Source organism: Callorhinus ursinus, unplaced genomic scaffold (assembly GCF_003265705.2).
Source record: "Callorhinus ursinus isolate GAN/ISIS: 27379988/994484 unplaced genomic scaffold, GSC_fseal_2.0 scaffold11, whole genome shotgun sequence".
Taxonomy (NCBI): Eukaryota; Metazoa; Chordata; class Mammalia; order Carnivora; family Otariidae; genus Callorhinus; species Callorhinus ursinus.
In genome coordinates, this window is record NW_027397073.1 from 27,101,127 (window position 1) to 27,127,372 (window position 26,246).

The window sequence follows — 26,246 nt, forward strand, 5'->3', positions numbered from 1 at the left end:
CCATTTGAATCAAAGCACCAGCTTCTCTGTCCTTCCCCCACTCCTTCCTTGGGCCAACTCCAGGTTAATTTCTCTTTGGACCTAATTTCCCTAACCAGTACAGGTAGAGAGTTTTCTTTGGTTCCACTCTAGAAACCCAGAGAAGCACTGAGTTCTACCCCAGGGGAAATAAAACCTGAACAAAGTCTTGTGTGTTCTTTCCAGAGAGGCTAAGAAGTTTTTAAAAAATTCATCTGATTCTCTGGCTTCATTATCTGTTCTACAGCTGCTGGGAGTGGGCAGGCAAGTTTGGGATTAGCAGCTGGAGACCTCATTTTGTTTACTGGAGGGAAAGAATTTGGAATTACAAGGGCCTTCCTAGAGTGGGGAGAGAGGGCTGAGTGAGGTGGGGGGTTGGAATGGAGTGAGATGGGACACAGGGAGGTTAAAAACTGCCTGAGGGATAGGTTGGGTAGGAAGGCTCTGGAGGCCTGTGGGTTGGAGGAGGTGTGGTTGCTTGCCGTGCCCTTGATCATGTGCCCCGTCTTGTGGCTGCTTCCAGCTCCCTTGTCTTCTCTTCCAGTTAGCATTTAACAACCCCAGAGGTCTCTTCCAAGAAAAGAGAAATAAAAATCTCTGTTCCACGTTCCAGTCTCTGCTTCCTTACTTCTCATTCATCAACTCAGTAAATTTTAAAAATCTCTCATAGCTTTTTGAGATGTAATTCACACACGACACAATTCACCTATTTATACTGTATAATTCAGTGGTTTTTAGTATGATCATAAGGTTGTGCAGCCATCACCACAGTTAGGAGCTGCCAAACTGTCTTCCATAGTGGCTGCATCATGTTACAGTCCCACCAGCAGTGTATGAAGTTCTAATTTCTCTACATCCTTACTGTCACTTACTATCTGACCTTATTTATTTATTTTTTAAAGATTTTATTTATTTGACAGAGAGAGACACAGTGAGAAAGGGAACACAAGCAGGGAGTGGGAGAGGGAGAAGCAGGGAGCCTGATGCAGGACTCAATCTCAGGACCCTGGGATCATGACCTGAGCTGAAGGCAGACGCTTAACGACTGAGCCACCCAGGTGCCCCGTTATCTGACTTTAAATAGTTTTCCTACTGGATATGACATGGCGTCTCGTGATTTTGATTTGCTTTTCTGTAATGGCTAATGATGTTAGCATCTTTCTATGTGCCATTTGTATATCCTCTTTGGAGAAATGTCTATTCATATCCTTTGCCCATTTTTAAATTGGGTTATTCATCTTTTTATTATTCGGTTACAAGAGTTCTCTTTTTTATTCTGAATATAAGTCCCTTATAAGATAATTGATTTGCGACTATTTCCTCCCATTCCATGGCTTGTCTTTTCACTTTCTTCAAGGCGTCATTTTCAGCACAAATATTTTAATTTTTGTGAAGTTCAATTTATTTTTTTCTTTTGTTGTTTGTACTTTTAGTGTCATGTGTAACCCAAGGTCATTGATTTACATCTATGTTTTCTTCTAAGAGTTTTAAAGTTTTAGCTCTTAACAGTAGGTCTGTGATCCTTTTTGAATTAATTTTTGTATATGATGGAAGAAGGTAAGGGTCCAATTTCACTCTTTGGATATCCTGTTGTTAAGCACCATTGTTGAAGACTGCTCATTGTACGTTATATTGTCTTGGCACCCTTGTTGAAAATCAGTTGACCTTAAATATAAGGTTTTATTTCTGGATTCTCAATTCTCTTCCATTGATCTATTTGTCTGTATTCTAGAACCACACTGTCTTTATTACTCTAGTTTTTTTTTTTTTAAAGAATTTTATTTATTTATTGAAAGAGAGAGAGAATGGTAGAGAGAGAGCATGAGAGGGAGGAAGGTCAGAGGGAGAAGCAGACTCCCTACCGAGCAGGGAGCCTGATGTGGGACTCGATCCTGGGACTCCAGGATCATGACCTGAGCTGAAGGCAGTCGCTTAACCAACTGAGCCACCGAGGCACCCTTATTACTCTAGTTTTATAGTAGGTTTTGAAGTTACAAAGTATGAGATCTCCTTTGTTCTTCTTTTTTAAGATTGTTTTGTCTACTCTGGGTCCCTTGCATTTTCTTATGAGTTTAAGGATCCAGCTTGTCATTTTCTGCAAAAAAGGCAGCTGGACTTTTGATTGAGATTATGTTGAATTTGTGTATCAGTTTGAGGAGGATTGCCATCTTAACAATATTGTGATCTCATCCATGAACATGGGATGTGTTTCCATTTATTAAGTCTTTAATTTCTTTTAATGATGTTTGGCAATTTTCAGAGTACATCTTTTACAATTCTTTTGTTAAAGTTATCTTTCTATATTTTATTCTTTGCTCATTATAAATGAAATTATTTTCTTAATTTTATATTTTGATTATTCAACTCACTTAAATTTGGCCTTTCTCCTGACCAGTACACCAGCATTTCTCTCACTGTAGTAACTATAGGCCTCCGTCTCCTGATTTTCTCTTTCTGACCTCCCAGTCTGACAAACTTACTTATTATAGAAGTGTGCTAAACATCATTGCAGTGTAATTAGACCCACTTGTTCATTTTCTTATAAATACTTGTGTAATGCTTTTTGTTATTCATGATTTTAGGCAATTTGACAAACTCGTTTGTATGCATTGTGTGGCTCGTATCTGAATCTGATATCCACAGTTCACAGTGTAGATTAAAGTAATTTTGGAGGGGCACATTGCTTCTTCAGTCACCACCATTGTAAATGTTTGGTAGCCATTACCAGCAAGTGACCTCAAATTCCATTTCAAAAACGTTTATTGTTTCTTCCTAATATTAGGTACATATAAGGTCTTATATTTTTGGTTCTTGTCAACATTTGCTGGACAGCACAATCCAAAATCACTGGTAACTTGTGAAGCTGTCAGGTTTGTCTTCTTAAAATTTCATAGTGAAAGGGGAGTATTTGGGTGATGTAGTCATTCTTTTCAGTTTGTTTGCGTTTAACAATTTTATTTAAAGAATTTTCCTATAATTTTTTTCTTCTTTATCAGCATGTTTTCCTGTGTATCTAGTTTGGGTTTTCTTTTTTTTTAAGATTTTATTTATTTGTTTGACAGAGAGACACAGCGAGAGAGGGAACACAAACATGGGGAGTGGGAGAGGGAGAAGCAGGCTTCCCGTGGAGCAGGGAGCCCGATGGCAGGCCTCCATCCCAGGACCTGAGCCAAAGGCAGATGCTTAACGACTGAACCACCCAGGTGCCCCGCTGTGTATCTAGTTTGTGTGATAATGCCCGAGGTGTTTTTTTAAAAACCATAACTCATTTTATTGGACTTTCTTTTAACAGTTAACTTTTTTTTGTCTTTGTTTTTTGGAGATCATTTCAGACTTCATGAAAAGTTGTAAATATAGTAGAGTTCCATATACCCTTCATGCAGCATCCTCTGATGTCACCTTCTCACATAATCGTAAATTCTGTGGTATAGAACATTTGTCACAACCGAGAAGTTAATGTTGGCACAAAACTATTAACTCAGATATAGAACTTGTTTGGATTTCAACAGTTTTCCTACTACTGTTCTTTTTCTATTCCAGGATCCAGTCTAGGGTCCTACAGGGCATTTAGTTGTCCTGTCTTTGTTGTTTCCTCCAATCTCTTGATAGTTCCTCAGTCTTTGAGGACCATAACATCTCTGTTATTCCTTTTTTTTTTTTTTTAAAGACTTATTTATTTTAGAGAGAGAGAGCGAACATGGGGAGGGGGAGAGGGAGAGAGAAACTTCAGCAGACTCTGCGCAGTCCCTGATGTGGGGCTCGATCTCACAACCCTGAGAAGATGACCTGAGCCGGAACCAAGAGTCAGACACTTAACTGACAGCACCACCCAGGGGCCCCATGTTTCTGTTCTTTTGTAGACCGTTCCTTAATTTGAGTTTTTGTCTGGTATATTTTTATGATTAGATTGAGGTTATATGTTACTGGAAGGGGTACTTGAAGAAGTGATAGGCCTTCTCAGAACATCACATGGGGATATGCTACTGGTCTAATCAGTCTTGATTACGCAGTTAATATATTGTTTGCCGGAATTCTCCACTGAACCTTACTATTTCCCCCTTTGTGATTACTAAATATTTAGGAGATACTTTGATGCTATCCAGCTGTCTTGTTTCTGCTTACATTTTCACTCACTCATTTTAGCATCCATTGGCAGATTTTGCCTGTGGCAGTTATTAACATGGTGTTGTAATGGTGACTTTTCTGTTTTTCTCATTCCATCTACATTTATTGATTGGAATTCTGTAGGGAGGGGTATCACTTTTTGCCCATTTATTATTTATTTATGTCAGTATGGACTCATGATATTTATTTTATTCTGTAGGTTATAATCTAATACTATAGTTATTTTATTGCTCAAGTTCTTTGACTCTTTCTGTGTGAGTTTTAAGTGAATATGTTTGTCAAGGTGAAGGTAAATCTATTGAGGCCTACACTATGTGGACACTGTTCTCTTGACCTCTAGGAGAATGGAGAATGAACTAATTAAAACTTTCCTCCTCTGTTCATGAATCGTAATTTGCTGCTGCTTTTGATGTCTTTCTCTGTTGGGATTAGACTAGTGAATCTCCCACATTTAACAGAGTCAAAATTGAATAATAACAGGAAGTATGAAACACATTGCTTAGGAAGTTTATTTAGACTCCATTTGCTAATTATAAAATTTAGATTTTGTATACAATTTAAGAATTTCTCATGTTGAAAGCATCAATTATTACTATATTATAAATTATTTCACATTATAAATCTCATTTTTAGGAAAAGAAGAAATCTGAAACCCTTCAGAGGGAAGAATCCGATGAAGTCTCCCTTCCAAAAACCTCCAGAGAGCTGGAAATCCCTACTCCAGCTTGTGGATTCAAAGGAGACTGTCTGAAGGTGTTAACTGATTCCCAGCTCCAGAATGCTGCCAGTAGACAAAACGAGAGTGAAATGTTTGATGTACCACTCACCTCCTTAACTATAAGCAATGAAGGGTCCCTGACATGGAACACAGAGACCCTAAAGGAAGGGGAGGAGGTCAGAGCCTGTGTTGGGGATGATGCACTGAAGCTGAAGGTTGACCCTGGAGACAATGTCGGAACCAAAGTAGACACCTCCAAGAACTTTACGGAAGTAGAGGAAAATAAGTTGCTACAGTGTGCACCTTCTGAAAGCACCTTGCAATCTAATTTTTTTTATACTCAGCAGGAAACGGAAAATTTACAGGTCAGAGAAACTCAGAAAAAGAAAGACAAGCAAGCCTTGGGTTTTTCTTCAGAGGTGCTGCAAAATGTTGGCTTGCAGAGTTCTTGTGAAGCCAAAGACATTTTTCAGCCACCTAGAGTGAAAAAACTGTATCCTCAGTTGCCAGCCGAAATTGCTAGAGAAGCATCAGCTTTGGTGGGAGCGAAACCCTTGTTTCGTAATGAGCGACTCTACCCAGAGCTCCCATCTCAACCAGAACTAGTACCATTTACTAAAGAACAGCTAAAAATCTTTGAGCCTGGTTCATGGCTGGAAAATGTTGAGTCATATTTAGAAGAATTCGACAGCATGGCTCATCAGGACAGGCATGAATTCTATGAGTTGCTTTTGAACTACTCACGATGTAGGAAGCAGCTGCTGCTGGCTGAAGCTGAGCTACTTGCCCTGACGTCTGATTGCCAAAATGCGAAAAGTCGACTATGGCACTTTAAGGACGAACAGTTGTCTGTGCAGGTATTTTGATGTTCTATAAAGCTTTTGGGAGTCTGGGGGATTTGCAGGGGAGCTGCTTCTCCTTGTGATACCATCCAGGTCTGGAGTATGCTTGTACTCACATTGACCCCGTCCTAGCCCAGAGTAGTGCAGTGTAGGGGTCACAAAGTCACATGGCTGCAGGGGCCACGCAGGTGACCTGGAGGAGTGAAGTGGGCTGAGTGGGACGGTGGTCGCTAGTAAGCTCCTGCCTGGTCCAGTGGGGGCAGCCGCTCTTGAGTTCTAGCTGATTGTTGCCGTGATGGTTGTGTTGGCCCAACGTTGCCACATCTTTTCACTTCCTAAGAGGAACTGGAAATCTGGATTTGTGTGTGAAGGATCCTGATTTGTGAATGTTGGCAACAAAATAGAGAGTAGAGGCCAAGCGGGTCATGTTTCCAGGTGAGATGCAGCCTGTGGACCATTTAGTTTGTAACCTTGGGCATAATGCCAGGAACATCCAAATGGGTAGAGAGGATCAAGGAGAGGATGATCCGTGGAATAAACTTGAGAGATGAGGAAACAGGAAGGCAATTAGATGTGACCCTGTGGAGGCCAAGGTGACCATTAGGGAAGCCACTTCCCAGTGGCCTGGGAAGGATGGCAAAGAAAAGGAGGCCACTCTTGGCAAGTTTGGCAATGAAGGGAAGCTGGAGGAGTTATTGAGGAGAAACACGTGCTTTCCCCCATCCCTGATCCTCGTTCATTGGGGGACCTTTGTATCTCTCTTTGTACCTAGATAGGAGACTGTGGAGAGGGGAACATTTGAAAACTACTGAAAAAGAGGATAGAATCAGGAACACAGATGGAGGTGTTAGTATTGGAAAGGAGAGGGGTTGCTTTTGAGCAGAATAAAAGAATGATGAGGGTAGGTACAGAGATATTTTGAAGTCCCTTGAAGTTGCGGGGATATCATATGACTTCCGTGTTTATAAAGTTGAAGGTAAGATTATCAGTCGTGAGAGTCTTAGGGACAAGTTCTCTTATTTTCTTCTTAGGGTTTCTTTTTCTTCTTTGACCTTGTGATGCTTTGTGATTGGCATTATCCCTCTTGGCCCCTGATTATATGTTTGATTTATTGTTCCCTATGTGGTAGGATTGTCCCCTCACTATGATTTATAAGCTCTTTGAAGGTGGTGCTGAAGCCAATATATCGTATACCTGCAGCCTGATTATTTCAAGTGTAAAGAGTTAACTGGTTTCCTGTTTTACCCTTTTGTCCACCTCTAGGGTATCTGTGCAGATCAAGTGAAAGTTTCAGGCTATCATCGCTACCAGAGAGTAGAGATGAATGAAAATGCACTGGGGGAGCTAAAGAAGCTATTTGATGCCAAATCTGAGCACCTCCACCAGACCCTCGCTCTGCATTCATACACCTCTGTGCTCTCAAAGTTGCAAGTGGAGTCTTACATTTATGCCTTACTCAATGGTTCAGCTCTTCTGAGATCTTTAGCAGTTCAAGGCCGAGGTATGTGACTCGTGCAAGTCTCACTCTTTCTCGTGGTCTGCAATGAGGAAAGAAGTGAGGAGTTGAATTGATTGTGTACTAATTGGTATTATAAGGGAACATTGGTGCTAGCTGTTTTACCTTGCCTTCCCCAAAGTAGGATTGAGATCTGGCTTCATACCATTTTTTGGGAGCAGTGCTAGGTCTCCCTTCCCTGGGGCTGTCAGTGTCTGCTTCTCTGGGAAGCCAAAAAGCTTGCTTTTTATCATTAATGTCCCTTAGTCCTAATGTATGTGCTTGTTACCAAGTAGAGTTCAAATACATTTTGATTATAAAACTGATAGCGTACTTTTTCATCCTGTATCTTTTGTACTTTATTTTTGCTTGTCTAGTTTGTTGGGCTGTTTTATATAACTTTCATCAGAGGATCTCTAATGTTCTGCATTTTTCATCATATTTGGGTTTTAAAAAACCCTAGCTTTGATTGTATGATGTGTTAAGTATGAATTAGCTAATCGAATTATGCAGTTTTTATTTCTGGGGGAGATACTAGGAATATTTAAAGTAAAAAAAAATCCTGGGAGCCTGGGTGACTCAGTTTGTTAAGTGTCCAACTCTTGATTTCGGCTCAGGTCATGATTTCAGGGTTGTGAGATCGAGCCCCACATTGGGCTCTGCATTGGGTGTGGAGCCTGCTTAAGATTCTCTCTCGTCCTCTCCCTCTCTCTCTTAAAAAAAGAAATCCTTCCCCCTCATTGTTTTCGTAACTAATCAAAGAGCTGGGATTAGGTCAGTGATCTGATTTTTAAATAAAAAATGGATTTGATGAAGTTAATTTTCCCTTACTTTGTAATACTTCACAAAGGTAAATACTTTTTTGGATTACATATTTAGTAGAAATTCAGATTTTTAAAAAAAAGTTCCATTTATTTAAGTAATCTCTACACCCATCGTAAGGCTCAAACTCACAATCCCAAGATCAGGTGTCATATGTTCTTCCTACTGAGCCAGCCAGGTTCCCCCAAATTCAGATATTTTTGATGCAACTTTCCCCTTGGATTTTATCTGAACTAAATATTTTGAAAAGATTTAATTAATTAGTTAATTAATTAATTTATAGGTAGAGACACTAAAAATTCTCTCCAAAACACCATTTATGTAGGGCTCATTTAATCTTCTTTTTAATTTATAGCTTGTAAACAGACAGAAAGCTTTCCCTCTGACCTGTGTCAACTAAAGGAGTGCATCAGTGTCTTATTCATGTTCACCAGAAGGGTTAATGAAGATACGCAGTTCCATGACGATATTCTTCTCTGGCTGCAGAAATTGGTAAGGGAACAAATAATTGAAGAATTATGTCTTCTTCTAGTTTTTTTTCAACAGCTTCTTCATCTAATTCATTTACTGTGTTAATTAGTGACATTTTCTTTGTTCATGACACATGGAAATAAGTTATACTTATCTAGTGTGTCATTAAGCACAAAATATTTTTCTTTCTGATACACTTTAATCTCATCCCTTCAGCTTAGGAAGAAATGGAAATGTGGGAAGCATGCTAAATTAAAGATGGGGTATGTATTTAGAATATAGGTGGCTGATCTAAAACCCTCCATATCATTTATTTTTATTATCTAGTGTTTAGTGTTGTATTCAATCATACTTTAAAAACTTAGAAAAAAGGCTGGTGTCAGGATTTGGGAGATTTAAGGAAGATGTTAAGTGTATTAGAGAAGGAGGCTTATTTGTTTAGTGGTTGTGTTTTCAATGGGGCTGCCTTGGGTGCTTTTTTTTAGGTTAATATTAGAGTTCTTACATATGTGGTAAAGTCCCAAGCATACTTATTTGGATTTGAGAATCTATTACAAACTGAGACTAGATTAAACTACTTGGCTTGTATCTATTCACATGTGGCCAGGAACGTAAGTTGTATTTTGCCAGATAATAAAAACTGGGTTTGCAGGGAAACTACTTAGGATATTTTTTTTTTTAAAGATTTTATTTATTTATTCGACAGAGATACAGTAAGAGAGGGAACACAGCAGGGGGAGTGGGAGAGGGAGAAGCAGGCTTCCCGCTGAGCAGGGAGCCTGATGCGGGGCTCGATCGCAGGACCCCGGGATCATGACCTGAGCCGAAGGCAGACGCCTAACGACTGAGCCACGCAGGTGCCCCAACTTAGGATATTTTTATCATAGTACTCGTAGGTTCTTAGGCCTCTGTGTGCCTCTGTGGTAGAAACTCAACGTGTTGATAGTGTACCTTTGGTTATATACTGTGTATATACTATATATATATGTGTATATACAGTAGATCTCTGGTTATTCTTCTGAAAGTTTCATGTATGTAAACATTGGCTAAGTGATTTACTAGGCCCCTAGGTACACTTTTCTTCTTATTAAATAGTGAAACTGTATGTCCTTCCCTGTTCAGGTGTCAGTGTTACAAAGAGTTGGCTGTCCTGGTGATCACTTCTTCCTTTTAAACCATATTCTTCGATGCCCAGCTGGTGTTAGTAAATGGGCTGTTCCTTTCATCCAGGTATGATGATGGTCTTCTGATTTTGAGTGGGATGAGAGATTTTGTTAAACATTTTTCCTGAAGAAACTGCTTTTTTTCTCCTTTAAAAAACTACTTAAACATACTGATATTTAAAATAAAATTCTTAAAATATTTTAGTATATATTTATGTATTCACAGGCATTTTTATGCTGGAACTTCTTGGGCCACCCATAATTGATGAAATTAAGATAGAATTGCATAAGTTCCCCTGTAGTCTGGCTTGGTAGATTCAGTAGTATTTAGTTCTGTAAAATTTCTGTGCCGGAAGACTCACTGGGACTTATTTTTTGTTTTTGTTTTGTTTTGTTTTTTGGTAATATTCAACACAGCTTCCTAAATTAATCCACCTCACAGCACAGTTGGTGTAGGCAAAACAAACCACAAGCATCTCCCAGCTATCTCTGCTGACAGAGATCCAGGCCTGTGTCATTGGCTCTCATATAATCACCTTCAGTGCTGCCTATATGGTTCACAGTTTCTCTTCTCTGCTGCTTGCCTTTGGGTTGTTTTGTTACTCATAGCAACCGCTCAGATGGGTGGAAGCCAAGTGCATGCCAGGTTCAACTTCTCCACGTGACCTTTTCTTTAGTATTTCTGGTGGTGAGAAGTCTGAATCTCTTTAGGTAGGAGGAGGATTTTTTTGTTTTATTTTGCCTTTGGACTAAAAGAGCAGTATTGTGCTTCGTCCTATAGTTACAGTAGTTGAAGTCTGCTGCTCAGCTCACGCTGCTCTGAGGGCAGCCGAACCAGGACTGCCAGGTAGCTCAGAGCCGCGCTTTCGCGCTTGTGGATTACGTGCCATCTCCATCTTTGTTTTCCTAACCGCTCCCTTTGTCAGAATGCTGGTGAACTAAGATAATGGATACTTGGGTTGTTGGTTTTCTACAGTATGCCTTTTCCTTTTCTGATTTCAGATCAAAGTGTTGAATAATCCATCAGGGGTCTTTCATTTTATGCAGTCCCTTGCCCTGCTAATGTCTCCTGTCAAGTAAGTGCGGAAGAGCTTAATGAAGTAGAAATTGAAATACTTCTTTCTACCAAAGGATTGGCTTCCTAAACTGCCCAGATCCAGAGAACTGCTAAGGGAAGTGTCAGCATTCCAGAATTTAATATTGCAGATTTTCTTTGGGTTGGATACCCTTTGTCCCCAGGTGATCTTATTAACTGCTTATATATAAACAATTAAGCTTTTCTGGGTCCTCCTTTTTAGTGGGTTTGCCTCTTCTGTCATATATGTCATTGTGAAAGGTGCCATGGAGAGACAAGAAAGATCATCTTTTCCTTAGAAGAAGAGATGTAGTAGAGAGGGAAAGAAGTGCAGAGATCTGAGTGCTTGCTTGGGAAGCTGCGATTGGCATGCTAGCACTGGAGAGGCTGAAGAGAGGAGGTAGAGCAGTGAGAGAAGGTTCCAGGTGCAGGAGCTGGGTTGCAAGAAAGGGGTAGATCTCAGAGAAGGAGCAGGCAGGGCACTATTGGCAGGGAGAAGAGGCAGTGGCCCAGAGTCCAGGTGAGGTGGCTGTGTGGAGGACAGGTAGGAGATCAGCTTGGCTGGAGCGAAGAACTGCATGGGAGGTGGTCATACAGTCGGATAGCTACCGCGACGTGGATTATAGAAGGTTTTGAGGGATCCAGATTTGATACGGTCTGGCCCTGTAGCAGTTGAGGGCTTTTGAATAAAGGTAAAAGTCATATCAAGGAAGGCTAGGATTGACTGAAGGCAGAAGAAGATGTGCTTCTGCTTAATTGAATTACAGTTATAGACTTCTGGCTCTCCTGACTCAGGATCCCAACTCATCATCAAGAGGACATTTAACTGGGGGAGAAGGCACGGTCTCTGTCTACGTGACCTTGAACAGTGTTATTACCCCTGGCTCTCAGTCCTGGAAAACCTGTCTGACTCGGAGCCTAAGTTGGGGTAATGGTGGCGGGAAAGATAAGGAGGGGAACCTAAAGGTTACCTTCCCAGAAAAGGATTAAGTAGCTGACTAAATAAGGAATAGGAGTGGTTCCAACAGAATTCTGTGGACGTCCGGGCCTGAGTGACTGTGAGGGCATTGACACGCCCACAGACCAAAAGACAAATAGGAGAGCCGTATTATAAGGAAGAAAGTCTGAGGTCATTGAGGCATACAGGTGGGCACATACAAGGGACAGATACCAGTGGGCATTTGGAGCTTCAGGGTTGGAGCTCCTTGGGTTGAAAGGGAAGCAAACTGGAAGTCATGGGAGAAAGTTCCTGTAACAGGAAGGAATGGATGAACTTTTCAGGGTCCGGCCAGAGGGGAAGGAACAGAGGACTGAGAACCGTGTTGTAGTCTAAGAGAAGAAATTTCGCCACTTACACCTGCTCATCAGGTCTAGCCAACACCTTGTGAAGTCTGGTTGGCAGGAAATTGTCTCTAGTTCTCCCTCTCTGCCTGGAGACGGGGCTTCTCCAACACATGGTAGATAGGATTTTGACTTACAAATGGTTTTGCATTTAGAGGTACTCTTTTGCCCTAAACAGGCTTCTGAGTTACCTGCAGATTATCCTTTTATATTCAGTAAAGCATGGTTCCTCAAGTCGTGCCCTGGCAACAGTCTGTAGGCCTGGCTGGAGGTGAGGTCCCGCAGCAATCCGTATGTATTGAGGTCCCATGCGTGCGGGAGCTGGGCCAGCATAACCGCTTCTCTGCAGTTACTTGTCACTACTGATCTAGAATCCTCAAGGTCTGCACGATGAAGTTAGTGAGGTTTTAGCCGCCTTGAGTTCTCGCCAGTTCTTATTTCTTGTTTGCTAATTTAAACCATTTGAAGATTGGGTGGCTGGCTGACTCTTGTGCAGGGTTGAATAGATGATCCAGAGTACATGCATGCAGGCTTTCTGTGTTTGTGTGATTGGAGCGATCTCCCTTGTCCTTTAGAAATCGAGCAGAGTTCCTGTGCCACATGAAGCCTAGTGAGCAGAAGCCATCCTCCTCGGGGCCTGCATCCGGGACGTGGACACTGGTAGATGAAGGAGGAGAAGAGGTAACTTGTCGCATCTGCATTGTTTTCATTAATTGTTGTCGGGCTCCTCTTACGTGCCATGCGTTGTCACGCAGTCTCTCCCTGACTTCTGCCCACAGCCCCCTGAGGCGCAGGTGCTGGTGTGAGAAAACCGAGGTGCCAGGGTTGAAGGATGTTTCCCAGATCAGGTCACTGAATGGTGGAGTCTCTGAGCCGGTGTGCTGTGTTGTCATCCTTGTGTAGGGTATCTTCCTGTTCAGCCGGGAGAATTTGGAACCTGGCAATATTTTCATATGGTGTAAAATTTATATTAGGATTTTCTTTTATGTAGTAACAAGTTCCTGGGCTTGCAACTCCCCCCCGCCCCCCACCCAATCAGGTAACGTGAGTCTGTATAATAAAGAGCTGGAGCTTACCAAGGTCTTCCTTTAACTCTTACGAATACTTCTTATCCAGATCTTCTCATTTGCAAGGTGAAGATGGTTCTTTATTCGTGGTGAGAATTGAATGATCAAAATCCGATTTCTCAGGATGGTGCTTGTTGATTTTTCTTTCAGCTGTACACAGGGTTAGTGCATCTGTAAGGAATTTTTCCTCCAGCTGGTTATCTGCCCTAGTGCTTTTTAAAATTTATTTATTTATTTTTATTTATTTTTTTAAAGATTTTATTTATTTACTAGAGAGAGAGAGAGAGAGAGGGAAACAGCATGAGAGGGGAGAGGGTCAGAGGGAGAAGCACCCTGCTGAGCCAGGAGCCCGATGAGGGACTCGATCCCAGGACCCTGGGATCATGACCTGAGCCGAAGGCAGTCGCTTAACCAACTGAGCCACCCAGGCGCCCTGCCCTAGTGCTTTTTTATGGTCCACATCCTGACTTGATGTGCTGTCCAAGGTGGCCAGGAACCAGATTTACTAAGACTCCTTTTTATTTTTATTTTTTTATTTTTATTTATTTATTTATTTTTTAAAGATTTTATGTATTTATTTGAGAGAGAGAGAATGAGAGATAGAGAGCACGAGAGGGAAGAGGGTCAGAGGGAGAAGCAGACTCCCCGCCGAGCAGGGAGCCCGATGTGGGACTCGATCCTGGGACTCCAGGATCATGACCTGAGCCGAAGGCAGTCGCTTAACCAACTGAGCCACCCAGGCGCCCAAGACTCCTTCTTTTTAAAGAAGTGATGGTTTGCCGCAGACAGTTCTCAGAATGACAGCCGTGGCAGCAGTGGGGATCATGTCTGTGTATTTGCCTCAGTGCTCTTTCGGAAATGGGGGGCCCCTTCACACTCATTTTACTCTTCAGACATCTCTGCTAGAGACTCAGCAGTCACCTTGAAGAGAGCTTCTCAGGAGCTGGTGCAAATCGGTCTTTTAAAGATTGTGGTGGAACAGGTTTTTTTCCCCCAAGAGTGTTCTCCTCTGAGAGAGAAGTCTTTTCTCTGGGAGGTTTCCTGCATTTACTCCCAGAGACAGATGATGGTTGGGGACCCTGCAGTGGTGCCTGGCCCCTGGCTAGTGCTCGCTGACTGTTGAGTGAATCCAAGAACTTGGGGAGTAGATGAGGGTGTTGAGAGTGCTGTTGACTCAGAAAAGGCTGTGGGGAGGAAGGCGCTCTGGATTATGCTCATTAGTGGTTCCTTGATGCCGGCTGTGTATTAGAACCGCCTGGGCAACTTACAAATCTTGCCCAGGCCCACACACGGACGTCCAGAGGTGTAAAAGCTTCCCAGGTGATCCTGATGTATGGCCAGAGTTGAGAGCTACTGCTCTAAGTAGAGTTTCTGAGGCTTGTTTGTTAGCCATTTAGGACCTAAAATGGGGTGGGGTTGGCAGTGGGGTAATGAGAGTGGCTTGGGAAATTATGAATGAATTACATTAGTCCCTTGTTGAAATTGAGGTGATATATTCTTCAGGATGTCCGGATCTTTTTACAGCATTCCCTTTTTGAATGTAGCATATTTTAGGACACAAATCAACTTGATTTCTAAGATGACTTTAGTGCTCGGTATTAAACAAAAAACGCTAAAGTTTTCCCCTATGTAATCTCTATGTATGATCTGTTGTTCTCACCTGCTTTATCAGCACCAATTGGCAGTAGAGCTTCAGTTATCTATAGGAAATGCAAATTACTCAGCCATAAGACAGTTGAATACTACAGTAGGCCTTGATTTGGGAGCAAGAGACTTGTAGCTAAAATAACTTGGACTGAGTATGTGGTTCTTTAATTCATGTTGTCAAAGTACTGAGCTTTATAGTAAGGTTCCCCACTCTAGAGGAATTTTTTTCATTTAAATCTTCTTTGGGATGGACATTTAATGAGAGAATTTCAACCACAGAAGAATGGATATAATCCAGATGCACATAAAATTGTGCTTGCAATTTCGGGGGATTTACAGCCCATCTACGGAACTGATAGTAGGAGGAGAAGTCCATGGAGACACATGGACGTGAGGTACCACTTGCATCTGTGATAATTTAGCTCTTGTAACTCTAGACCATGGTGCATTCTGATCAAATCAGCTGACAGTATTTTGCATCTTCTCCCTTAGGACGAAGACCCCGAGACCAGTTGGCTTCTCCTTAATGAAGATGACTTGGTTGTCCTTTTATCCCAATTTCCGTTCCATGAACTCTTTCAACATCTTCTTGGGTTTAAAGCAAAAGGTAGGCTGATTTCTTTTGTCATGTGTTAAATGGGACGGTGGCAAGCTCAACACAGGAACTCAGCATCCAGCCTTCCATCGTGGGCAGGTTCCTGATTCAGGTTCCCTGGTGCCTGACCATACCATGCGGACATGGTTGCATCAGATCCCAGTGAGATTTCCTTCCTTTCTCTTGTGATTGTAGTTTCCCACCTAGTGCTGAAATGCAGAAAGGTCAGCTAGCTTGCACATCACCCAGCTTTTCCTTTTTAAGATTTTATTTATTTATTTGAGAGAGAGAGGGGGAACACAAGCAGCGGGATTGGGAGAGGGAGAAGCAGACTCCCTGCTGAGCCGGGAGCCCAACGTGGGGCTCGATCCCAGGACCCCGAGACTGTGACCCAAGCTGAAGGCAGATGCTTAACCAACTGAGCCACCCAGGCGCCCCCCAATTCGCCCAGCTTTAATATGTTGTTTTTATTTTTGTGGTTTGTCTCAGGTTCCCCATTTCATGTTGATAGAAGAGCCAGAGCAGTGGGGATTGTACGTTTTCTCTGCCTTGGCTTTGTTTCCTCACTGAGGTGTTTACACCCGTGTCCTTCCGTGTTTTTTCATAGTAATTATAATTTCTTCCTTTTCTCCCATTAACTTCTAGGTGATTATTCACCTGAAACAACAAGACCTCAAGAGATGATGAAAATTTTTGCCTTTGCTAACTCACTAGTGGAGCTTCTGGCTGTGGGGTTAGAAACCTTTAATAGGGCACGCTACAGGCAGTTTGTGAAGCGAGTTGGTTATATGATCAGGTAATACTGCTGTTGCTACATCTGTTTTTGTTTGCCTTCACTGGGCTCAGACACACGTGCTGTGTGAAATTGGGATGATGGACATTTCAGTGTACGTTTCAGGTCTGATTTATCATAAAAGTAAGAATTTTTTTTCACCATCTATCAGATGGGAATTCTATAAATGCTTCCAGTCAGAATAGTTGGTTAATTATCTCAGATTTAACTGGTTTGCTAGAGAATTGTCCTTGGAGTCAAGGTTCTCAAAGCAGTTGCTGGGTTGAACTTGGCCAGAGAAACTCAGCTCGGTCAAGGAAAATGAAGCCTTTTTGAAGCCTCTCTCCTTTTCCTTTGCTCCCTGTTTTCTACCTCCTCACTTTTGCTGGGAATTGTCACTTAGCTGTGGAAGATTGGCAGTAGTCCTCTCGTGTCATTGTTTTCCTGTTACCTCTCTTATTTATTCTTGTTCTGATTTTCTCTTAAATTCCCTTTGAAGAAAGTTGCAAAGACTTCCGTCAGTGGCCGCTGTTTTGAGCTGGGGAAAGCATTATCATTTATTTGATTGAAAAATGTGTTTATGCTTTTATTATCAAGTATGAATAAATTTTGAGAACATGTGCTGCTTTTTATTAATGTTGTATCTTCTTTTCTGCATTATTAATTTTTCTGTCTTTACTGTCATTCCCTACAGCACGTCCGTATGCTGTTATTTCTTCCAACCTCCTTTCCCTCCAAAAAATAGCAGCTAAAACTTCTCCCCTTCCTCAGTGATGTTTCCAAAACAAAATTGATTGTAATTAATTTATTTTTTATGTGTATCCATGTGCTTTGTAAAGCCAGGTAAATGATTATAGGATGCCCTGCAAGGCTTGGAGGTGACTTTTAAGGTCTTGAGAAAGCCTTTAGAAGAATGTAATGAAAACGAGATGGTGGGAGAAAGGATGGCTGGTGACTTGAGAGTAATTTCTTTAAATCTAAAAGCCCATTTACTTATTATCAGAAGTTCAGACACTCATTTTCTGATTCTGCTCAGTAAATAAGGCAAAACTTATCCTTGGGTTCGTATGTGTGATGTAGGATTGAGTGTTTACTGTGTGCCAGGAATGTACCTTCTCGTTTTATTCTCCCAATAACTCTGTAGGAGAGACATTGTTATTATTGCTTTAAGGTCAGTAGTCACTCTGTAATATTTCTCTGTAAATACTTAACAGCTGATTATTGTAGTTTACGTAGCTTTCTCAGCGTTGTTCACTTTCTCCTTAAAACATTTTCTTTGCTTGGTTTTCAGGATCCCCTATTCTTCTGGTTTCTCCTCCATTTCCCTGGCTGCTCATTTTCTGCCTCCTTGGTTGTTTTTCATCCTCACTCCCAAACTTCTTGATGTCGGAGTGCCCCAGGACTCGGTTACTGGACCTCTTCTCTCCATTGAAACTTGCTCTTGGGACTTCATCCATTCTCATGTCTTTAAATATCATCGAAATACTATTACAATTCTCAGAGTTCTATTTCTAGCCCATGCCTCTCAAGCTTGTAAGCTGAGCTGCTAGCTCAGCACCTCTACTTGGATGACTCACAAACATTGTAGTTGAACACACCCTCGTCCCACCTTCCAAGCCACTTCTCCTTGGCCTTCCCATCTTCAGTAAGTGGCAACTTTATTCTTCTGGTTGCTTGGGCCAGAATACTGGGTGTCAGCGCTGTCTTTTTACACCCCACACCCAGTGTAACAGCCGATTCTGTCATCTCTAGCTTCAAAACACTGTCATCAAATCTTAAGATGCCACCCGATCTGAAGATGCATTTTGTGTGCCTCTAAGGAAAGAATGCTACAAAAGTATGGCATGTTATCAATTTAATACACATTCCAGTTGCGGGGATTACAGTGTGAAAGATGTGCATCTTTTGAAGTAATGAAACAAACATGCTGTGTTCAGAATCCAGCTGCTTCTCCCCACCTTCACTGCTACCACCCTAGTTCATTCTCAGATATTTCTCCCTCATTCCAATTGTAAGAGCCTCCTGACTTCCCTTCCTGCTTTTGCCCTTATTCCCCCCTCAGCTTATTCTCACAATAGCCAGTGTTCCCTGGAAGTGGTGAGTCAGTAGCTCATGTCACCCCTTTGCTCCCAGTCTCATTCAGAGTAAAAGCCAAAGCGTTCACAGTGGCCTGGTCTTCATGTTCTGGTTTCCTGTTACTTTTCTGATTTCCTCTTCAGCCAGTCTCCCTCTCATTTATCTGTTCCTCCAACATCCTGAACACGCCTTGGAGCCTTCACACTGGTGGTTCCTTCTACCTGGATGCTCTTCCCGTAGATATCTGTGTGACTTCTTCCAGTCTTTACTCGGATGTCCCTTTTCAGTGAGGCCTTTCTTGCTCCCAACCAACCCCCCTACCCTGGCCAACTCCCGAGAAACTTTAGTGCCCTCTCCTACTTATTTTCCTCATCGTCAGTTATGACCATGTGACAGACTGTACTTTTTACCTTATTTTGTTTATTGTCTGTTTGCCCTGCACTAAATGTAAGCTGCATGAGGGTAGGGCTTGGCCCCTCACTGAATTCTCTTCAGAGCCTAGAAGATAGTAGGTGTTTCATAAATATGTATTGAATAAATTAGTGCTTTAAATGTAATATAAAGGTGCCAGGATTGAGTGTATTAATGAAAAGTGCCGTATTGCCTTTCCTCCTGCTCAGGATGACCCTTGGTTATGTGAGCGACCACTGGGCACAGTTTGTGAGCCACAACCGAGGCTTGGGTTTGGCCCAGCAGCCCTACTCCGTGGAGAAACTACAGGTTGAATTTGATGAGCTGTTTTTGAGAGCTGTCCTACATGTGCTGAAAGCCAAAAGGTAAGAAGTATGATGATAGTTGTTGAGAAATGGCTCGTTGGCTGGTGAGGAAGATTGGTGTGAAAGTCATCGACTATAGTAGATCTCTTATCATAATGTCTAAGTGTATTTCATCTGTTTCTTATCTTGGGCCAATTCATTGTCTTTAGTTTCCTTATCTGTAGTGGTGACTGAAATGCTCTTTTTAAGGTTTCTTTCAATCTTAAAAATAACCGGATTCTGTTATTTCAGTTTTGCCATCCCTGAACTTTTGGGGTAGCCTTGAACAAGGTGTGAATTCTGTTTCCCACCTGTCTCAGTCCCTAAGTGAGGCAGATTAGGTTCTCAGTGCATAGTATAAATGATTTGCCCCCCCCCTTTTTGGAAGATTTTATTTATTTATTTGACAGAGACGCAGCAAGAGAGGGAACACAAGCAGGGGGAGTGGGAGAGGGAGAAGCAGGCTTCCCGCGGAGCAGGGAGCCCGATGGGGGGCTCGAGCCCAGGACCCTGGGATCATGACCTGAGCCGAAGGCAGACGACGCTTAACGACTGAGCCCCCCAGGCGCCCCTGATTTGCCCATTTTATCGTTGAAGTTGTCTTACCGTGAGGATTCTCGCGGGTCCTGGTCCCCTGTCTTGGCTGTGTAAATGCTGTCTTCTGATCAAGTTGTCTTTGTTGCTGCCTATAGCTCGGGGTGCTCTTGAGGCAGAGGCAGGGGCACAGTGGTGCCTCCTGCACTGTCTTCCCTGAGCATCTGGCCAAGTGTAGGAGCAAGTTCTGCCAAGCATTGTGCCCTCTGCTGGGGGACGCGGCCTCCAGCGCACTCACGATCTGCCTGCTCTCCCCACCGTTGCCTCCGTCTTGAGTTGTCGCTGCTCCCTCTTGCCCAGGCCTCTCAGCTTCAGCCCGTATTTATTGTGTGTTGGATAGTGGCTTTGAGTCTTGCCACCTCGGGCAAGTCACCTCGTCTCGTCTTCTCACTGTCTTCGTTTATAAAACGGAGGTGATGGTAATGATTCTCCCTGTTCCATTGACCTCATGGATATGATCCCAGGATGAAATGCTGTAATATATGGAAATACTTTTTAAGTCATGAAGGACCTTTTAGATGTAAGTGGTGGTGGTTCTTTTGTGGTTTCAGATGAAGAATAGAATAACTGCTGTCTTAGAGAAATAGCAGAACTCCTTGACTAAGTCTTAAGCACTTTTAGGCGCTCAGAAGGCATGGGTCTAAGATAAATGGAACTTGGGCTTAGAAATTGATCTTTACTCGTTACACTAGGTTGTTTACTCGTTACTATGTTGTCCATAAATTTGGTGGTCTCATGAGGTGCACTGGATCCTGTGCAGAACCCTGCTGGGGGTCAGGAATAGTCTCCTGTCTCTGATCTGTCACTCATCATTGTGGCCGCTTAGCTGAGATGGAAAGCTCTCACCATAGTTATCTGCTCCTAGAGTCTGAGCTGGGAACTGTCCTGTAATTATACATGTAATTCACAAAGGTGATAATCATTTTAAACTTAAAAATATCAAGAACTGTTATTCTTGAGTATAACATTTTAGGAAAGAGATTACATGAGAATCAGATGTTTAAAGCCATGACATTTAAATTTATTTGACACTCCAGTAGAAATTTCTAACAGTGGTTATCCTCCAACCTAAAGCAAAACAAAACCAAAAGACAGTAAAAACCTAAGCCAGACTTACTGCATATCTTTCATATGGGGAATTTCGTATCCTGAAATACAGTCCTGTGACATTACTTTTAAGGCCTCTGCAGTTTCCAATCTCATTGTTTTGGGATAAGTTGTACAAGAGTGTCAGGTCCCGTGTGAGGTGTTAGGATAATTTTTTATATAGTAAGACAGAAGCTTGGCCCAACTGAACTTAACAGTTTCTTCAGCCTTTGCTCAGGAGTCTAGCTATTGCTTTTCAGAATCTAGGTCAGTGGTGGTTTGGGCCACTGGCAGCGTGATGCCCCATAGATGTGGGTTAGGCATGTACTATTTAATTTATTTTCCCTTAATAAGCTTTGTTTGTAATCGGTCAATGTGTAGGTTTGTCCAAGATAGAGCAACAGTTTTGAGTGCCTCCCTATTTTTTTAAGATTTTTTTGAGATAAAATTCACATAACCAAATTTTAATGAGCATTCACTGAGTGCTGATTGTTTTCAAGATACTGGTTTAGGTAGTAGATAATTAAAATATAAGACTGTAGGTTACATTGTGGTTTGTTCAAAGATGAACAGAACCTGGTTTCTGCTCTCAAATTGTTGTGGTTTGTGTGTGTACGTAAATTACAGCAACTTGAGGCATTTCTCACTGTGTGGTTTAAGGAGCCCTTGAGTCTGAGTCAACCGGGATGACTAGAACCTGCAAATTCTTGGGCCCAAGCTGTGACCTACAAGGTCAGGATCTCTGTAGGCAGGCCTTGGAATCTGCATTTTCCAGTTTCCTGGTGTTTTTTTTTTTTTTTTTTTTTGGGGGTGAGTAAAGTGATAGAAGTTCATTAAGTGAAGATAATAGAAAAAGCTCTCAAGAGTGAGAGGGATCCCTACAGGGTTGCCACTGAGGGCCTTTAGGGTTGGTCTTTTATAGAAAGCTAACCGGGGAACTTAAATCCTTTTAACATCTCTATTGATACCACCGTTGAGCAAGGACTAGTAGTAACACCTTCAATGGCTTACTTCCTTTTTAGGGTCTGGTTATTCTTTGTTGGTCACAAGTGATTATCATAAAAAAGACACCCACCCCACAGGCCTAGGGCAGGGTGTTCTGGTTTGTTCCCTTATCTCTGGTTTCCCCCATACCTCCTCCACATTTTTGGGATTTCGGTGAGCCTGATCACGTAGCCCTCTGTTTATCTCTCCCTGCCTAGCCCCCGCCTGTCCCTTACTCATTCCTCCCTCCTTAGGATAGTCTCCCTGTGATTTTTCTGCCCACTCCGGTGTGAGAACCACCGATAAAGGGTATGATATTGCCAAAGTCAGGTACGGATGGAGTTCTGTAATAGTGCTGGAGGAAGTCAGAGGAGGGCTTCCCAAGTGGGGGGATGGCAGGTTGGAGGTGCGAGGTTCTCGCCCGGCTTGTCCAGGAGTCGTCTCATACTCTGAACGCAGCGAGGGCTCTGGTTAGAAACGTGGGTCTGAGCTGTATAGTGGAGGCCTTTGAACGTGGGGCCGAGGAGTGTGAATTTCATTCGCTGATGAGTAGGGAGTCCCTGGAGGGTTTCTGATTCTCCTCCCGCTCACTGCACGAGCGTGTGTGTGCACACTTGTACCTGCACATAGGCTCAGACACATACATCCACATCTAAGTGCCCCTCTGTCACCCAGGCCTTAAAAAGATCTTTGGTTCAAAACACAGTTTTGCCTCTTACTACCCTTTCTGTGCCTGAGTAGCCTTATGGGTAAATTGGGGAGAGTATCAATAATAATACTTACCTTGGATTTAGTGAGGATGGAGTGAGATGATCTGTATGGTAGGGTGATAAGAACAGTGCCTGGCACAGACGAAGTGCTGTGTGAGTATTGCTGTTACTGTTACCCGTCCTTGAGGCATTGATGGCTGAAGCATGTTACAAAAATTGCTGTGTTGTGATTTAAGAACTTTTTTTCCTACCAAAGCAGGTCTGCCTGCTTTCTCAGTGTGGTGAAGGTGACTGATATATGAAACTATTCCTACTCTTTAAAACACGCAGACTTGGCATTTGGCTGTTTATGTCGGAAATGCCCTTTGGGACGCTGTCCGTCCAGATGCTCTGGAAGCTCTTCTACCTCATGCACCAGGTGGAGAGTGGGAATCTGGAGAAGCTGTGCGTCACTCTCCCGCCTGCTGAGTGCAAGAAGCATCTCCAAGGTACAGCCTGGCTAAAGTGTACAGATAGATCTTTTCCTACCTACCCTGTGTGCCTTTGCTCTTCATGGCTTTGTTCTTTTCATTTTTAGAAGGACTAAGAGAGTATTTTACTCTGTGTACTCACATGTAATAATTTTGAAATTTGAAAGATTGCTTTATTGTTTTCATATATTAGAATGCTAATTCCAGTTTTCTTATTCTTGAGATGCTCTGGGTAGTAACTTGTTAAGATCCCAGCTCGGGGATGGGAAATGAAAATTGGGTTGTAAATGCCCCCATGGAGTTATTTTGAAAATACAGGACATTTGATGGACTACCTTTGATTTCTCAAATGTGTAAACACATGGAAAGAAGTGTAGGCTTATTGCCTTCTTACTGTAAAAATTCCATCAGGGGAATATATTTTTTAAACAGACTTTTTTTTTTTTTTTTTTTTTTTATCTTTCCTCTCTATCTTTGCCTTTGTGGCATTTAGTTTTCTGTCACGGATCCCAAAGCTGTTTGTCAGTTGTGCCCCCTCGTGACAAAGTGTAATACTGCTTACGTTGCATCCTCTGAGAAGTTGATAGAACGAACACACTGTGTACTGTTTATCACATTTAGCGGTATTGCAGTCATGGTAATAAATAATTTCTCACCCCAGATTTTCATTTATAAGAAAATCTCTTTTGTTTGGAATGAATGCTGTGTTTGTGCTGAGTGCTTTGCTAGTCCTAGCAGTTTTCATTAGTAAGGTCATCATCATTCATTTGGCTGACAGTTACTAAGTTGTTTCAAGTGTGTCTTTGAAGGTGTCTCACCCGGTGACAAAACCCTTCACTAGTCACTAGTGTCATTTAATCTTCAACAGCCTTTTAAGGCGGATAGAGAAACTGAGAATTGGGGATGTTAAGTGTCACCTCTGAGGCTACATTATATGTAGAGTTGGAATTTCATCTGGTCCCTGCCTTTTTCCCCGAAGCCTGTAGAAATCCATTGTGGAACAAAGAATCTTAAATATTTCCAAATATCTTTTAATTTTATATCTTCTTTCTCTCTGGAAGAGTGATTAAAGGTGATATGTCTTCATTCTTTCCCTATTTTAATTTTCTTGCCCCGAACTTGCAGACCCAGAACACTTTGTGAACTTTGAGAAGTGTCTGTCTTCCATGAATAGCTCGGAAGAGATTTGCCTTCTGACTACATTTGCTCAGATGGCTCAGGCCAGAAGAACCAATGTGGATGAAGACTTCATAAAAATTATTGTTCTGGAGATATATGAGGTTAGAATATTAAGTTTTAGAAATCAGCTAAAAAATGTGTTCGTGGGGATTATCCGTGCGTTGATTCTTTTGGGATTGCTTTACCAAAAAAATGTGATGAACTTGTACTGTCCACACTCATGGAAGGAGATAGAAAATCAAAGGAATATCATTTTGCTGTAAGGAGTATTGAAAATATGAATCATACTCATTCCATTTCCCCCTGCTGTCTCTTGACATCTGATGTGTGAGTTTTGGTGAGGAATAGACAGTCTGATGACACAGCCTGACACTTGGGTGTTAACACTGTCTGTTGCCCTCTGCCCCACAACACTGCCAGTAACACGGGGGCCTGGCTTCCGAGCCAGTGTATTTCTGTGTTTTTTAAAAAGTTTGTTTGTTTGTTTGTTTATTTAGAGAGTGTGCAAGTGCGGGGAGGGGCAGAGGGTGAGGGAGAGAGAATCTCAAGCAGACTGCCCGGTGACCCCGACACGGGGCTCGATCCCACAACCCTGAGATCATGACCTGAGCTGAAATCAAGAGTCAGACGCCTAACTGAGCCACCCAGGCACCCCTTCCAAGCCAGTTTAAATGAGATGGTGGAAAGAGTACTGACGCTCAGGTAGAAGACCTGGGTTTGTTTTAACTCTGCTAGCAATTGCCCATCTCACAGCTGGTAAGGTGCCCCACCACTCTGGGCTCAGCTTCCTCAGCTATAAAATGACAGGCTGGGATGAGATCCTTGCCTTCTTCCTCTTTTCACTGAGCCATCCCTGAGGGAGGATGAGAGTGGACTCTGGACCCTGAGTGTCTAGAGACATAACCCATATATTAAAAAAGATGCATATTTTCCATTTAGGTTGTAATTTTTCTGTTTATCTTCATTAAAAAATATTTCTTCCAAACTACTCAAGTAAACTTAAAAGTAAAATTATGTTTGAGGAAGATTATCTGAGTTTATTACCTTCTCCCCAGTACTCCAGTTTGAAAATGATAGAACTAGATGATCTAAAGTTCTTTTCCAGGATCAAATATTAGGCTATTCTTATATTTGTATTTTGTACTTATGCATGAAGTTAAGGCCTAAATCCATCTGGAATTCCAGACTGTCTTCATGGTATGAGAATATTGCAGGGGGTTGGGGGAAGGACCGTTTTCATATACAGTAAGTGGCATTCTAGAACAAGGTCTTTTGTGAAAGTAACATTTGTGCTCTTGAATGTTTCAAGGATTTTGGCCAGTGCTCACAGTAAAAATACGTTGTGTATTACATTCTGATTCTGCTTGTATGTGTCTGTGTGTGTGTATACATGTATGAAATTGAAGCAATACTTAATCTTACTGAGATGCACTCTCACCTTTTTCTATTCCGTTGTTATTTTTCTGTTCTATTCCCTTGTATTTTTAAAAAAGTCTGCTTGCTTTGGCATGAATGGATTGCAGCCTGTGCTTTGGAATACGTTGTTTAAGAGAAGTTGGTGAATTGAACATTGCTATTTTAGAAGCTCTTGTAGTTGAGGATCTTATTTTGTAGGAGAGAATAGGTATTTCTATGAAATGCATTCTGATTTTTATCATTTTAACAATTTTCTCAATTTTAAAGAAGTTTTTACACCAAAGGGCCTATTTTATAGCTACAGACAGACTTTGGGGTATACTTTTTGCGTGGGGAACTTGGAGTGTTTGTGACATAGTTGCTTCCCTGCCCTTCCTGACTCACAGCCTCAGGGTAGACAGTTTCCCCTCCGAAGGTCTGACATCTTCTTGAACATGGTGTGACCCTAGGCTCAGTGTGAGACTCTTTCTCCTTTACTTGAAAGCATCCTAAATGAATTATGGAACTGTGTTTTGACTGGTAATTGACCGAAAGTGCAATCTCCACCTCCTCCCACTTTTAGGTATCTTATGTCACCCTGTCTACCAGAGAGACTTTTTCAAAGGTTGGTCGAGAGCTCTTAGGGGCCATCACAGCTGTTCACCCTGAGATAATTTCTATCATTTTGGATCGAGTTCAAGACACCATTGACCAGGTGGGAATGGTAAGAGCATTGATTTTGTTTGTTTTGCTTTTTTTGTTCTGTTAAATTCTGCATTCATGGAGCAATGAGAAAAATAGGTTGTTGGGAATGACTGAGTCACGGGTGCAGCCAGATGAAGAGAG

The 26,246-nt window shown here is 42.0% G+C and overlaps 1 protein-coding gene across 2 annotated transcripts in view; it reads left to right on the top strand.

Moving 5' to 3' along the window:
* EPG5 (ectopic P-granules 5 autophagy tethering factor) overlaps nucleotides 1-26,246 on the top strand; it is a 105,407-nt gene that overhangs the window by 7,723 nt on the left and 71,438 nt on the right. For both annotated transcript variants that reach the window (XM_025886859.2, XM_025886861.2), the window contains exons 2-13: nucleotides 4,777-5,718; nucleotides 6,967-7,204; nucleotides 8,376-8,512; nucleotides 9,614-9,721; nucleotides 10,657-10,730; nucleotides 12,646-12,751; nucleotides 15,277-15,391; nucleotides 16,025-16,175; nucleotides 18,848-19,003; nucleotides 22,687-22,844; nucleotides 23,952-24,106; nucleotides 25,984-26,124. In XM_025886859.2, coding sequence (XP_025742644.2) covers nucleotides 4,777-5,718; nucleotides 6,967-7,204; nucleotides 8,376-8,512; nucleotides 9,614-9,721; nucleotides 10,657-10,730; nucleotides 12,646-12,751; nucleotides 15,277-15,391; nucleotides 16,025-16,175; nucleotides 18,848-19,003; nucleotides 22,687-22,844; nucleotides 23,952-24,106; nucleotides 25,984-26,124 — 2,481 coding nt within the window. The remainder of the gene's footprint in view (nucleotides 1-4,776; nucleotides 5,719-6,966; nucleotides 7,205-8,375; nucleotides 8,513-9,613; nucleotides 9,722-10,656; nucleotides 10,731-12,645; nucleotides 12,752-15,276; nucleotides 15,392-16,024; nucleotides 16,176-18,847; nucleotides 19,004-22,686; nucleotides 22,845-23,951; nucleotides 24,107-25,983; nucleotides 26,125-26,246) is intronic.